Raw genomic sequence first — 16,658 nt, forward strand, 5'->3', positions numbered from 1 at the left:
ATCATAAGTCAATCTTAGTTTGGATACTGCATTCATTCTAAGTTTAATTTCCCCCTTCCCCTATTTTTTTTTTAATTACAAAAGATATCTACTATAATCCCGCGCAGACGGGACCTCTATACCATGCAAAGGTAGAAAAATAATCGTACGTAAATGGGACTACTACCCACAAAAGAGTGAAAACACTACCCACACAAAAGTGGAAAAATAACTTATCAATCTTTATACTTGACATCCATAAAAATAGTGAATTCTTGGCATTTTGGGACATCTACAAAAGATATTTTATTTTTAAAAATTTTCCATCACATAGTGGACTCTTATTAGCACTATTTTTAAAGTGGGTCTCTTATCAACTTACAATATACTCAACTATTTTTATTAAAATCATATCGTCCTTTTTTAGGATTATTTTTTATGGACAAGGGAAGTAATATCAACAGCCCAAAAATAAGCTAGTTTAGTATAGACTGTTCAGTTCCTCCGTAAAGAAAGAAAATAAAATTGATAAAGACTTTTTATTTACTTTAAATAAGTGTCATATTTTTTTATTATTATGCCACATTATCTGTACAATATATATTGCTACCCGCGTTAAATATTAGTTAAAAATTCGCTGAAAGTATTAATTTGGTACATGGTGTTGATGCTTATTTATTTACGACTCCGACTTTTTATAATGTTAACTCGTTTTTTGTAATTTTTTCAAAAATAAAATGAAAAGGGAGCTACACTAGACGATATAGTACGTGCTAGTGCAGGCTTGCAGCAACTTGTCTGCTGTACAAATAGGTATAATCATATTGATATTTGAGACAACTCGACTTAGTGCTGTCTGGACCATCAATTTTATTTTCTCCCCACTTTATATATTTCGTAAATTATGTAAAACATTATCATAATTTATGCTCTTACAAATTTTTGAAAATATACGTATCATTTACTTTGTTCTTATTCAACTCGGAATGAATTTTATAATATCGAGTGAAATTTGATGTTTCAAACCGAAGAATGCTCGAAAAATAATCGACGGTGGTTGCCAATAAGGTCTAATTTAAGTGATAAAGTTAAGGCACTGAAAGACTCATTTATAAGAGGTTTTGAGTTCAATATCGCTTGTGTGTGTCCTCTGTGCCCAAGGCTTGTAGGCTATTTTGCATAGTTTTGAAGCTCGGTGCCTTTTTGAGGGAATCCGTGTGGCGAGGTCTAGTCCTGTTATTTCTAATCTATTCTTCGCTGGCCATAGCCTCCTGTTCTTCAAGGCTACCCCAGCTAGAGCCCTTGCTATTCGGAGGGCGGTTGATACTCTAAAGCTTCCGATCAGTTGGTGAACTAAATTTGAGAAGTCGGCTGTCTCATTTAGTCCATCTACTAGCCGAGGTTACATGGATGATGTCGTAGGAATTCTTGGTATTGCAGAAACCACTGGTCATGCTATTTACTTGGGGATTCCGACCTTTATTATCAAGCAGAAAAGAGTGCAATTTGATTACTTACGGGAGAGGGTTTGCAATTCAAGCTATGCCAACTTATACCATGAGTTGTTTTAAAGTCCCGATTGGAATTTGTCGTGATATTGAGAAATTGTGTGCTGATTTCTGGTGGGGTATTTCGGATAAGAGGAAACAGATGCATTGGAGCAAATGGAAAGTTCTGTGTAATCATAAATCTTCAGGAGGCATGGGCTTTCGCGATCTGGAAGCCTTTAATAAGGCTCTTCTCACAAAGCAGGTCTGGAGGCTTATAAAGTTCCAAAACTCTCTCCTGGCTCGGGTTTAGAGAGGTCGTTACTTCAGGGATGTGGATATTCTCGATGCCAAGCTCACCTCTAATGCCTCGTATTCATGGCGTTCTATTTTATGGGGCAAAGATCTGCTAAAGGGTAGTATACGGTGGAGGATATGTGATGGTCACTGCACTAGAGCTTTTGTTGATGCGTGGACTCCGCGCGATGGCAGTGGCATCGCTGCACCTTGTGAAGGACGTGAGGACAACACTTTAGTGGCTAATTTCTTGCTGACAGATGGGTTTTGGGACAAGGATAAGTTAGGCGCTTCTTTCTTGGCGTATAAGGCGGCTGCTATTTCTTATCTAAATATCCTCGACTGCGACAAGGGTGATGACAGGTACTGGAGATATGATGAGAAGGGCAGATATTAGGTAAAACCAGGGTACCTCTTTGCGGCAAACTTCTACAGATCGCTTGATTCTACGTACCTCCTCTAATCGGCAAAAGCTTTGGTGGCAGGTCGTGTGGGGGTTAATATTCCGCCAAAAGTTCGTATTTTATGTGGCGAGCGTGCAAGAATCTCATAGCTTCAGATGCAAATCTCAAAAAATATCATGTTCCTAACAACACCATTTCTTTCTGGTGCAAAAGCGATTGGGGCACCACTACACACACCCTAATCTTTTGCAATACTGTTCGCCCTGCATGGAAGAGCACCTGCCGGTGGAGATTTTTGAAATGAGGTTCTGGCTTGTCCTTGATAGATTTTTGTAGGCGCATAAAAGACCTTGACTCACAAGAAAGTTTTGAGGGTTTCTGTACTGGTCTGTGGTGGATGTGGAAACGTCATTGCCACTTCAAGTACGATGGTTGTTCTAATTTGGGATCCGATATCCTTAGCGGCTGTGAACTCTTTCTCTGAACCTTTCAAGAAACTCGCCTCAAAGTCCTTGCTCAACAACAGCTTCTCCCTAAGGAGAGTAATAAGAGGTGGATACCGTCGAGGCACGGTCTACTTCGGCTCGATGTTGATGTGTCAGTGCATGTCGATAGTGGTGTTTTGGGAGTGGGTTTCTTGGTTCGTGATCACTCTAGCCAGATTCGGGTGGCAGCGGCGCATGGGATTTGAAGACCTGCCACTATTCTTATGCGTAAGCTTCATGCTTGGCTCTTGGGGATTTGATACTGCCTTGAGAATGATCTTGGCCCAATTGTGGCGTACTCTGATTCCCTCCTCGATGTGCATGTGGTGAAAGAAGATCACATGGTATGATTCCATGTGCGGTGATATGTATGAAGCTTTTGTGCATGCGAAGGACGTTTGTGTTTTTGACTTTCGTCATGCTCGTCGTGAGGCTAATAGAGCCGCTCACTGTTTAGCAAATTTCGCTACTTGGAATGATGGTCTAATGATCTGGAAGTCAGATTTCCCTACCTGGCTGAAAGATATTGTGCATCGTGATTTAATATAATCTACTTTTTTCGCCTAAAAAAAATATCGCTTGTGTGTGGTGTAATTTTCTCACCTTTATGTGGTATAGTGATCCTGTAGTGCGGTGTGGTTTTTCCACCTTTGTGTAGTATAGAGGTCTCGTCTACGTGCGGTATAGTGGTTTATTTGATTATAATATATATCTACATTATGTGATTAAAAAAAGTAATAATAAACGATGATGGTTATATTTTTTTTAAAAAAAAGTAATAATATATAACTGATTTGCTATATAGGCTTTCTGAATAAATTCTTGTGGGCATTTTTACATATGATAAAACTATAATTATTAAGAATATGGCCTTTTGAGTTTTGACTATCGTTAGCAACTTAGCACAATCTTTCTTGGGGTCTCCTTAATATGTAAAAAGTAAATAACTTTTGAAATGTACTATTAATTTTGATATTTAGGCACGTCTTTTTTTCTTTCCTGACTTTGGCTCAATGCTTCTACAAAAAGACCATATAAATAGAGTGTGAAATAAGGCGTAGACTTTGACGTCACTAACTTAAAGGTCGCTCAACTTTAGTAGTCGGGGACCGGTTTTGTACTACAATTATAGTGAGCTTATTTAAGTAATTTTTATTACTCCCTCCGTCCGCCAAAAGTATGGCACTTTGGCCGGGCACGGAGATTAATAAAATTGGTGATGATGTTGATGTAGTGGAGAAAGGGTCCCACCACTTTTTGAGATGTGTGGTTGAGATTGAATTTGAGGTGGGTTTTTTGTAAATAAAGAGTGTTTGTAAGGATAAAATATAAAGGTGTATGGTGGGACCATGGCTTAAAAAGGAAAGTGGAATACTTTTGGCGGACGCCAAATATAGTAATTGTGCCATACTTTTGGCGGACGGAGGGAGTATTATTTAATGGAGGTTACTTTTATTATTTATACCATGTACAGTCATATGAATAAGTATTTTTGTCTCCATCAAAAGATATAGAAATAAAAGATAATTATATCTATACACATATTTGATTGAGTGTTTTTGAAGGTTAAAAAGAAATTCAATTAATTGAATTCATTACTCCCTCCGTCCCACGAATCTTGACACGTTTTCCTTTTTGGGCCGTCCCACGAGTCTTGACACGTTTCCTTTTTGGGTAATAATTATTACATTATCTCTCCTACTTTATCACCTTTATTATATTCTCTCTCCTACTTTATCACTTTTGTTACATTCTCTCTCCTACTTTATCAATTTTATATTTTATTAATTACACACTTAAAACACTAATCTACAACTCCTTAATTCACGTGCCGAACCCAAACGTGTCAAGACTCGCGGGACGGAGGGAGTACTTGTTGTTTAATTTGGGTAATGAGTTAGCCATTGCCTTTACCCTTATTTGAGAGTAATTCAATCATCCAATTTGTTATCCTTCAAAATAGAAGAAAACAAAAGGAAGGGAAGCTTTACTAATGATTCATTTTAATGGTTAAACCAAATATTTAATAAAAGTAATAGTTATTGTTATCATTACATCCCTTTGTTTGATTTTATTTTCTTTTCTTTTTTCTAGTTGAACCAAATTAAACGAGCAATAAAAGATAAAAGAAATACTGAAATAGTCTTAATGAGAAATTTAATTGTCATTTGCATATGTATAAATGGATTTGATCTAAAAATATTACTAATAAAATTCGATCTTATAACAATAAACTCGTAGCCCAACTTTTGACATATATGCTAATAACATTGTAACATGGATGCCAGTTTATGTTAGTTGACTTCTTTATAAAACTATTATGCTTTTATCGACAAAAGAAAAGGAAAAATATAAATGAAGGAGTTTTTGACAGGTCGCATGATTACTTAATGATGTGGGCACACGCAGTGGTTCACAAAATTTGGAACCGTGGCATAAATCATTGTCATGTGCTATTAAGTTTAATTTGGCTACCAATTTCATCCAGAAAAATTAATTAAAAGTAAAACCTGTCTTATACTGCCAAAGAAAAGCGACGGGTGCTTCGACAGGCTTATGTTTTAATTTTTATATATAATAAAGCTTTTTAGGTAATTTTATTTTTAGAACAAGTTTGATATAGATACCAATTAGTGAGAAATTGGGCTATTTCAACTCGAATTGATTAAAAGTTTTTTTTACAACATTTTATTTCCGTTGAGGGGAAAAAAGTTAAATATTAATTCGTTTCAAAACGTACAATATTCAAAAGTCAGGACGAAAAATCATTCTTTTATATCATTACATCTTGAGAATCAATAGCAAAATTAGCAAGTTAGTAAGTTCCTAAGGGTATGACAAATTAAACTTCACCACAATATGTTTCCTTGCGTGATCGAAGGCCTCCAACAAATCATCAAAGGCAATTCTGACTCCTGAATACAACATCTTATTACTTTTAGAAAGAAAAAAATACATTTTAAAAGTCTCTTCGAATAATGACCGATTGGTAGAGTGAGTATTTTTTATGACTAAATTAAGGTCTTAGGATTGAAATCACCAATACATTACCAATATGAGTAGAAATAAAAATATTGTTGATAAGTACTGCGTTTTCTGAATTTCGTAGAGAATTTGATTTCGTGGTGATGACTTTCATACATTAATTTACACAAAATGCGAATAATTTGATGGTTTATAAAAATTAATTACAAAATTTATTTAATTGGGTCTAAACGCTCTTTCTCCGCTCTTCATGAGTTCGCTCATACACCAATATTTTATGAATCGAGGGATTTTTTAGCCTTCCACAAACAACAAGTATTTATAGAAAATAAGAAAGTAAAAGAAAATTAATCTAAAATATATTACTGTATTAAGTAATGTAAAAGAAAATTAATCTAAAATATATTACTGTATTAAGTAATGATTCATGGTGAGCGAGTTGATTTTTAGGTAGTAATTTAGTGTATTGATGTTTTCGAGAACATTGAAGATTGTAAAAAGGGGCAAATTTAGTTGAGATTATGAACACATTGAATATATAAATATAAAAAAATGTTGAATAACTTTAATTAGGCAACTTTTAATTCAATTGTGGGGACGAATGGAATTTTCCATGTATGAATGGTTGATATAGATGAGTTAAGGGCCACCATTCGTATTGTTTTATTATTATCATTAGTCATGACAGTGGAAGAATCATTTATTAAAAATGGCTCTTTTTAAAGTAGTCATAATTATTGATGGCCTGGCCCCATCTCACTAAAGTCAATCGCTCTCTCTCTCATTTACTAGGGTACTACTATATATATATGTGTGTGTGACAAAGTATATAGTAATATAGTATTAATTAATATTAGTGTGTATCTCTCAATGTTCTCATTCTTAAATGACACTTGACAGGTCCTCATCCCTGAGATTAGAGTAAGAGACATCCCATGTACTTAGCTTGCACTTGTGAACGTTGATGAATATTAATTTTCACCCATTTTTGTTTTGGGGTGGGGTGGGTCCATTGGGTAGTAGGTTTGATGTAAAATCATTTTCATTTTAACGATTTCTGATCTATATTTTTTTTATTCAATGTGTGCGTGTATGTTTTGGTGTCTATATTAAATATGCTAAGTCTTTTGATGTATGTATCACAATAAATTCAAAGATGATATCATGTATCGATAATTTCATTTATATACTGCAAGCAAAGTCAAATGCATGGAAGATGGTTTTTTCTATCAAGAAAAACGGCAGAGTTGCTTATCTATGTAATAATTTTATTTAAGATTATTGATGGTAAAAACATCAATTTAGGATCAATTTTATTTTTTAATATGAACTTTTAAAAGGTGAGTAATTTTAACATGATCTTTATTTTTGGTCAAATTAAATTTTACTTGAAGGAATTAATTATGAAATTTTTTACTTCGAAACTAACTGTATAAATTAAACTCAAATATAACTATAAAAATTTCATCTTTCGAATGACCTTAGCAACAAATAGAACAAAATTTCATACCTTCTATATTGGGCAACAATAGTTACATCGTCCAGGATTCACAATTGACATTAACATCGACATCTCTTGCTTGATATCTGCCCAATTTGAACAGAGAATACTTGTTTTAAAGAAACAATGATGTTGAGATAATGTGTCTACGATGTTGTTTTTGTAAACGTCCGATTTGTCCAATCGACATTTTCAGCGTATCACATCGGTTCAATTTGGGTGAGAATCGAATTTGTGTTAAAATCACTACAGTCAATAAATTAGTACTAGTATATTATTTGACACTTTTAAAATTTGTGTTAAAAATCATAATTAGTCAAAAGTTGGTGTATTTATACGCTACTAACCTTTTTATTTATTGTAAAACTTTTAGTACTATGAAAAATAGATATTAAGTACGTACAATAATATACTATATAGGTAAATATTGGGAACAAGTGTGGATGTTTTGTACGGCCTCTTTAAGATAAGGCCTATTGATCAAATAGTAGGATTGATGAACCTGAAAGCCTAAGACTCTAGAGGATTTTATTACTAATATTTATTGCCTTCGTCTTCCATAAATATGCATATATAAGTGCTTTTGATATGAAATTTAATAAAAACTTATTTAAAATATTAATAGTGGATAAAGAGTCTCATATTAAAGATATTGTTTAATATATTGTGGATAAATAAATATAAATTATAAGGTAAAATTGTAAAATGATGTGCGGGTAGTATAAAAAAAAATAGGATGTGCATAGATTTGAAGAACATACCAAAAAAAAAAATATAGGGGAGGGAGGGAGTATTTTTATTGAAGCTTGAAGAGTTTTAGATATTCCGTGAAAGTCGTCCTTAAAGATAAGAATCAACAGCAATCTAAGGTGAACGAAGGAGTTTGGAACCAAAGTGAATGATGTGCTGCTGTATAGATTGATTTATATTTGGATATTATCATAATTAAATTCTCCCAGTCTCTCTTGTGTTCGCCAATCTCATTCCTTTCGTTTTGCATTTCCTCGTTGCTATACCTCTTTGTCACCGATTACAATCATCCATTCGAATCGTCGAAATTCAACTGCATCTCCGATTGGGAAGCTTGACTTTAAAGAATTTCTCTTCCTCGACTAGATTCTTTTTTTTCACAATATTTTTCCTTTTTTTCATTAAATCATTACTTTGATTTGTTGTGGCTAAACCCAAACAACAGATACAATAATGGCTTTGATAAATATGAAAGAAAATGGACATGCACTACTACAAAAACGCTCATAGATAACGGATAAAATCCGTTATCTATGACCCCAAAAAACCGATAAGTATAGTGGTGATATCTATGATACAGTCATACATAACGGTTTTTTTACCGTTATGTATAATAGTATAGATAACGGTACGATGCTCATACGTAACGGTACATAACCGTTATCTATAATAGTTATACATAACGGTTTTTCACCGTTATGTATTAAGATTTTACCGTTATGTATTAGATTTTTTTTTTGTTTTTTACCATCATAGTTAACAGTTTTTTGTACTTTTTATAACGATTTAAGCCGTTATCTTTGTAAGACATACGTAACGGTAGGAACCGTTATGTTTTAATATTTTTACCGTTATGTATTAGAGATATATTTATTTTTTTTCATCATAGTTAACAGTTTTTTGTACTTTTTATAACGGTTTTAACCGTTATCTTTATTATTTAATATTTAATATTTTTTTTAAAATTTTATGTTATTTATCTCAAGAAATAAATAAACAACTTATAAACAATAAAATGATAAAATCATCAATAACATATATTATATATAATACAAAACATTCATACATTATCATCCAAAACCTTCATACATAATGTTTTGAGCCTAACTCAAAAAAAAAAAAAAAAAAAAAAAAAAAACTTCACAGAAGCACCTTCATGCTCCAACTTTGATGAGTTTCAGCAGCTCAACAACCTCTCTCAAGTTTTGTTGTGAAGATGCTGCTTAAATCTAAAAGGGCATTTTGAGTATCCACGATCTACTCTTCTGGTTAACAATGGGGAGAATTGTATGAATGAACCTTTTAATGACAAATCAATATAAAATACAAATCACTATGTAACCTGGACTCCAATGCAGACAAGTAAAAAAAAAAGGATATTCAAGTAAAATATTCAACTGGAATGTAATGTATAAAAACATAGATTGATTTAGTGCTATTTTTGAGCAAATTAAAGGCTTTTTAAGTTAGGGTGAACCCATATTCCATAACCTACCTGCGAAGCAAATGCATTGAAGCTAATGATTGGTCCAGCAATGTAAAGAGGAGCATAAACCAAATAGCACAAGTATATGGGAAATGAGAACTTGTCATTTGTTACTCTTCTTTCCTGGAAAGAATAACAAATGCAGCAATCAGAAAAAGAAAAGAAAACAATAGGAAAAAAAAAGTTGAGATGTTTAAGTTGAACTAATATTGCAAAAAAAATTGGTAGTTGAGAATTGAGATCGAGGGCTAACCTGTAAGACTAGGTAGCATGTTTTGCCAGTTGAACAATGGTCACAACGCTGAATATGCTTCTACAATTAACAAAAGAAATTTTAAAGGACAAAAAGATCCAAAAAAACATAGATTAAAATAAATTTCAACCTTTTTCAACAGAGCTGGACCCAACAAGACAGTAATGCATTATATAACCAATTTTATTTTAATAAGAAACCAAACTAGCAAGAAACTACAATTTACAAGTATCATCTAGTTATTCTTCACTTATAGTAATGACGCTTTAGTACTAATACGTAATAATACCAATAGTGTTTGCAGTTCTTCCCTAAATCCCTAATAGCTACAGTTGATAGTACCATCAAAGTAGTACACAGGAAGATAGCCATCAAATGGACAAATCTTCAGCATATATCATATGTTTATACCTTAACCTTAAGAGCCTAAAAGTTCCGCATGTGGCTTCACATTAACCTAACAGACATGCTTTCATGATTTGCAGCAGCAGTTCATGGACTTTTGAATCACAAAAGGTGTTGAAAGTACTGTGGAAAATAGCATCAATGTACGTAGTCCATTCAAATATCAGTGGAAGAGATTTTTTAGTTCAAATACCACACTACCACATTTGATATTTAGGTAACCGCTATGATTCAAAATTTTCAGTCAAATATCTCAAAGCATCAAACAGAAGGGAAGGAGAAGGTGGATTTAGCAGACAATCAACCAGAAACTAAGACCTCAGCAGCTTATAATGCCAGAAAATTGATACTAAAACCATACCTTGTGATCAGAACCACTGTATTGATCAGTCCAATGGTAATCATGACCAAAGCTTATCATACGCAAAACAACTGCAAAAATAATATAAGCCCAATGTTCTCTACACCAAGATAAACAGAACATTAATATGAGTACAGGCACTCCGCACTTGAGATTCAATCAATAGATGTGGTAATATCAGAGACATCTAAGCCAAAGAAACCTTACCCAAAACTAGAGAACCGATATCCCTCATAAATGCGATTACACACAAGAAATGATAGGTTAAAGATCCATAGCCCATATAAGAAGTATTTTGTCCTTCCAAATATCTGCATAAGCAAATATCTGGTGAACATGAAAGCATTAGAAGCTTACTGTGATAGCATGATGGATTGTAAGTTGAAAATGTATCCGCAATTAATGCGAAGAAAGAAACAAACCTTTACAAGGAAAAAGTTAGCTGAAGCAATACCAAAGATAAATAAGATGCTGCAGTATAGGAAAGAAAAGGCAAATTGTTACTAGAACAATTACAGCAGCTCAAAGCATCAAACATGTCTATTATTCAGACATATCGAGTTATTACCAGGCTCCATGTAGGTAAAATAAATATGCCAGAGAAATCACAATCCAATAGAAAGACATTCCCTTCGCCCTCAAAGAAAACGATATTTTGAGGAGATTAGCAACCAATGTGAAAATCCCGAACACACCAGTGAGAATTGGTAAGTTCATTGGAAATCAAATCTATGCAATAGGCAGTGTTCTTTTCTTTGTAAGCCGTCAAAGTAGAAAGACTCAAACAAGAAGAAAATGGAACTGTCAGTTTTAAAAACAACGAACCTAACAAATTTGTGCTCCAAAAAAAGCATTTGCAGTAAGATGAAGTACTATAACGCAATATATTATTAGGAATCTGTATAGCAACCGCGAATCATCCATAGAAGAAATTGAAAACGTAAGCAAAGATGACGTACAATAAGGCGGCCGAAGATCCAACCAGGGCCCAAACCATATAGCTTTGTGTGGTGATCTGTGGTTAGAATTGACAGAAACAAGTAACATCAGCGGCAAAAAGGAAAGAAAAAACTTGAGGAAATACATAGACATAAAAAAATATCTCTTCAAGATCAAATCAAATCTTTATATCATCCATATCAATTTTATTGATTTCAAAGTCAGAATTTAATGAGATTCTCTTCAAGATTGAATCTTTGCACTTCAAAAATGCCTATAAATCTACAACTAACATTTACCCAAACATAAGTCCTATGAACCGAAAACATTCATCCATATTCCACAATCAGTAGAAAAAATCTAGGCCAATACTAAATCTGAAGTCTCAATCTCGAACCACAGGATGCCAAGAAACCATCAATGAATCCTAAAATTGAGCACACTGGCAATATTTCTTCACATATTACACACAGTACAACAACATCGAGAAAAATTGGAACAAAAATGAAAGAAATAGGAAGCGGTAAAATCAGAATTCACAAGAGAACACCTGGTAAGGCAATCGCCAAGCTTCAGATTTAGAAAAACACATGTCATCCAGAGCATCGCTCCAGCACCACCTGACTTGGTGTTCTGGCTGCATTCGGATCTGGACTCCATTTCACCGTAGTCACGTTTCGGGTTGACCCGATTAGGGTTCCTACTTTTGGCGTCGGAGGCTCTGCTGTTCAACCAGGGACAGGAGGTCCCGGCGAAGGCGTCGCTGCCGGAAATTGAAGCTAGGGCGCGACGGCGGCGGCCTTCCCGCCGTGCGGTCGACAGGAATCGACGGGGAGATGGCTGTAGATTATAGATCTAGGATTTTCAGGCGCGGTGTGGTGTGCGTGCGTGCTCTATGGTTGAGTCAGAGAGAGAGGGGATTGAGAGGGAGACGAGGGAAATGCGACGAGCTTGGTGGCTATCGTTGCTGCGGCCGCAGAGGACAGAGGGAAGGCGTGCTTCTATGGCCGGAGTTGAGAGAGAGAGAAAGCTGGGGAGATGAAGGACGAGAGAGAGAGAGAGTAGGGGGTAAAGGAAGGGATTTAGGGTTTTATTTTTATAATATTATTAAATTTAAAAATAAATATAATACATAACAGTTTTGAGACGTTCATATATAACGGTTAAAACAACCGTTATAAAAAAACGCTCATACATAACGGTTGGCTTAACGGTTTGGTAATACCGTTATGTATGCAACTAATAGATAACGCTCATACATAACGGATTCACTAAAACCGTTATCTATTTCCATGGACAACAGTACATAGATAACGGTTTTTTGTCAAAACCGTTATCTTTTCAAAAAATGCGCTCATACATAACGGTTTTTAAAAAAAACCGTTATGTATGAAGTGTTATGTATGTGTAATTTTGTAGTAGTGATGGTACAATTTAAATGTAGAATTATTGCTAAACTAATTAACCCTAAAAATATGTGAGTTCATTTTTGGAATTTGATTTAGTATATATGTCAAGAACTTTTTTTTGAAGTCATGTGTTTAAGTTTAATATAAGTTCTTTCTTTCTTTTAATTTAGTTTAGGTCGAATTTATATGTTCGAAGAGGTTCAAATAGGTTAAAATAAAAAATTATTTTATTTTAACCCATCCCTTATGCGTACGTATACCAAGGAAGTTGGAGTATTACCTTTATGCCCATGTAATTGTTAATGCACAAAAATAATTGCTAACTTGTGATATTAAAGAAAAATGGTAAAATAGGAATTTTGTCATTTTTTTTATTCTCAAATTTTGAAATAGGACACTTAAAAAGGTACAATAAATTTATCTTAATAGGACACTTAAAAAAAATAGAGGGAGTAAAGTCTTGGAATCTTATAAATTTATATTTATACCGTTTTGGCAAAATGTCGTTATCTCTTTTATTTTATTTTCAAATAGTTCAATTTTACAATGCAATGGCAACACATTTTATTTTATTTTTTTTGACTTGGCAGCACGTATATTTTTTAGCCATGTAACGTCCCAATAATAACGCCCCAAATTTCTTTTTTTGATGTCTCATTTATAATGTCACAATCCAAAAATAAAATAATTTATTATATTTACTTTTTCTATATCTCTCATTATTTACTTTATCTTAGCTTTCTTATTTTTTTTATTACTCTCTCCTTATTTACTTTATATCTCTCTTATTTTATCTACATTTTTCGTAATTTTTATGTTCTATTTTTTTGAGACATTACTATTGAAGCGGATGGAGTATATTCGAAAAGTCATTTGGCCTCTTATTGTATTTTGTTGGTTCCCGACTTCCCATTTCATTTAAATCCATGCTCAAATGGAGATTCCGAGAGCGATGGTCCTCGAGAATAAATGTCATTTAATTAAATATTCATCCAAAAAAGAAAAAAAACGTGTAAAATAATTAAAAGTACGCCATCATCACCTTTTTTAACTGAGTACTATAACTGTATAAGTAGTTATTTTAGGGGGAATAAATTTGTCATTTGAATTAATTTTGGGGAATTATTGAATTTGAAAAATGAGATTGAGTTCAATTGGCAAAATTGAAGGTTTAGCTTAGCGTGCAAATGACATTATTTTCTCACTTTTATGTGGTGTAATTGGGTAAAAAACTTATTTAATTATTTAATTATATGATACATCTCTTGTAATTCTTAAAAAAAATTGAATCAATGGTCTACACACGAGCCAAATTTTCAATAATATTGTTGAGGATACCTTTTGCGTTTTCTTTTAATATAAAAATAACCTTCCGCTAAAGGTAAAGTATGTGTCGCAGACTGCCAGACTCCCATGTTCTTTTATTTTGCATAATTGTATTCCAGTGTTTTATTTGGGGACAAATTTGGCTTCATATTCAACAAAACTATTTGTAATATTTTTTTAGTTTACCATATGATCTCATGATATATACGTGGCGTGACTTGTAAGTTGTAAACAAAAAACAAAATATTATAAAGTATTGAAACTAACATGCATAATCCAATTGACGAATGTGAAATTTAATTTTAATTAACTTGAAAAATAAGCAATTTTTTATATAAAACAGTGGTTCCTTTTTTAAAAATTATATTGTGTATGATTAATTTTTAAATGGTTCGCCAAATAAATTATGTTATTATGGAAGTAAGTTCTCATACTTATTTTTCTATTTCATGTCTTTTACTGTCCTGCTAATAAAATATATGGTCAATAATTTTGTTAGGCAATGAGTCAAATTTTGCCAGACGAAATGTATGAGCGTGATTAACCAACGTGAAACAATAAGAATCACATTTATTTTTGCGCAAATATTATGCACCAAATTGTTCCTTGCCCAAGCCGCGATTAATAAAGTTGGCACATAAAAAGACTCTCTTTTATGAGAGATATTATGTTCAATTTCATTTCTTTACGATATATTTTTTTCACTTTTGTGTGGTGCGATTATTTTTCGAGACGTAGTTTATTTTATATATACTCCCTCCATCCACGAAATAGAGTCTCATTTTATTTTATATACTCCCTCCGTCTACGAAATAGAGTTCCGTTTTAGGGTGAACACGGATTTTACTAAAGTTGTTGTAAATAGAATAAAAGTACAATTTATAGGGGTAGTGTTAGTATAAAAAAATAAAACAAAAGTACATTATTAGTTAAAATAAAAGTGCAATTTGTACTTAAATATAAGAAAAAATGTATAATGTGATTTTCAAAAAATTAAATGAGATTTTTTTTTAAGGAGTAAGTATAACTCTTTTTTTAGACAGAGGGAATAATATATGATACATCTTGTAATTCCAAAAAAAAAATGTTCCTTGTGCAAAGTATTGAAATTTATAGTATAATATAAAATGAGAATGGATAGGATAGGGGTGGGCGGCTTTAAGATAATTTTAAATGATACTCCTCTCAGTTACAAATTGATGAGGAGTAATATATGTAGAGCAGAGGAATCTCTTTACCAGTGGAATCGCGGGGAGCAGCGAGGTAGTTTTCAGCAGAAGAATCGCACCCGCCAGAGGAATCACACTCGCCAGAGGAATCATACTCGCCAGAGGAGTCTCTCTCATTAGAGGATCCACTTTCGCCAGAGAAACCACTTTCGCCAGAAGGAATCAACAGAAGCGCGGTGCTAAATCTCCCGTGTAAAGACAAATTTACTACCATACCCCCGACCACGCAAGACGCGTGCTCGGGTGTCGATTTTACTGTTTTGCCCTCCGAGTGTAATCTATAAATAAGCCATGCGTGCTCCCTTGTAACCTACGTTATCTCTTATTCTCAATACAGCAACTACTTTTCTCTCGTGTTCTAGCATTCTAATTGTTTCCTTTGTCTTCTCCGGTCGATCAAACTAGGTATAATCCCCGTTTCCTCAATAATCTACCAAAAATTCTCTACCCATCTTTCTAAATCTCATCACAAATTAAATTAAATTATTTACTTAATGTTATAAATATTTTGTCATCCGTATATTTTTAATAAAATAGTTATAATAATGTCCATTTTATAATGTCCTCCAACAATAATTATTTATTAAAAACCCCTAAAAAAGAATTATCTATAAAACCAATTGATAAGAAATTGACTTTAATAACTACATTGTCCCGCACAACAATTTAGAGGTCCATTTTCAGAAAGAAAAAGAAAAGGTGTTAAATTTGTGAAGAAGATGAAATAGGAAAGCTTGCTAAGAACGCAGTGATAGAACTAAAGCCATTTATTTTTTGGGAAAAAAGTGATAATCCATAGAGCTCGTGCTATTTATATAGCATAACACAAGATATGTAAAACAACAAGCAAATAGGAAGAAGACATATGTGATGAGGAGTAATGTATGCAGAGCAGATGAGTCAACTTGAATAAAGGAATCGCTCGGGTCAGAGGAACGGACTTAGCCGGAGAAACGGACCCAGTCAGAGGAATGGACTCAAGCAGAGGAACGGACTCAGCCAGAGGAATGAGCTTAGCCAAAGGAGTGAGCACAGTCAGAGGGATGACCACTTTACTCGGGAAGTACCAGAGCAGAGGAATCGCCCGTTTACAGGCGATATTACCACTATACCCCCGACCACGGGGGGAGCATGTCATTTAGGCCGAAATTACTTTTTTACCCCTAGCATATATTCTATAAATACCCATGCACCTGTATATTGTAACACACGTTCTCTCTCAATGCCACAACGAATTTTCTTTTGTGCTCAAACAATTCAACTCTTTCTCTCGCTTCTCACGATCAAACACTAGGTAAAACTCGTAGTTTAGAATTAGGTGTTGATAAAATACTTTATCAATATGGCATATACAAATAAAGC

The 16,658-nt window shown here is 33.6% G+C and overlaps 1 protein-coding gene across 5 annotated transcripts; it reads right to left on the reverse strand.

Moving 5' to 3' along the window:
- Positions 1 to 8,951: 8,951 nt before the first annotated feature.
- On the reverse strand, positions 8,952 to 12,394 carry LOC131004639 (membrane-bound O-acyltransferase gup1-like). 5 transcript variants are annotated; one of them, XM_057931349.1, is made up of 7 exons: positions 11,883 to 12,394; positions 11,353 to 11,408; positions 10,816 to 10,864; positions 10,601 to 10,704; positions 10,394 to 10,493; positions 9,628 to 9,687; positions 8,952 to 9,497 (listed from the first exon to the last, which is right to left on the reverse strand). In XM_057931349.1, exons 1-7 carry the CDS (start codon positions 11,973 to 11,975, stop codon positions 9,339 to 9,341), a joined length of 621 nt encoding a protein of 206 aa, XP_057787332.1. In that variant the 5' UTR covers positions 11,976 to 12,394; the 3' UTR covers positions 8,952 to 9,338. The 5 variants fall into 5 exon arrangements, with proteins under 5 accessions (XP_057787332.1, XP_057787345.1, XP_057787324.1 ...); XM_057931362.1 differs by lacking the exons at positions 11,353 to 11,408; positions 11,883 to 12,394 and adding an exon at positions 10,962 to 11,346 and having other exon boundaries at positions 8,955 to 9,150; positions 9,384 to 9,497; XM_057931357.1 differs by lacking the exons at positions 11,353 to 11,408; positions 11,883 to 12,394 and adding an exon at positions 10,962 to 11,346 and having other exon boundaries at positions 8,956 to 9,153; positions 9,384 to 9,497.
- Between the last annotated feature and the right edge of the window lie 4,264 nt (positions 12,395 to 16,658).

The sequence above is a fragment of the Salvia miltiorrhiza genome, chromosome 1, assembly GCF_028751815.1.
Source record: "Salvia miltiorrhiza cultivar Shanhuang (shh) chromosome 1, IMPLAD_Smil_shh, whole genome shotgun sequence".
NCBI lineage: Eukaryota > Viridiplantae > Streptophyta > Magnoliopsida > Lamiales > Lamiaceae > Salvia > Salvia miltiorrhiza.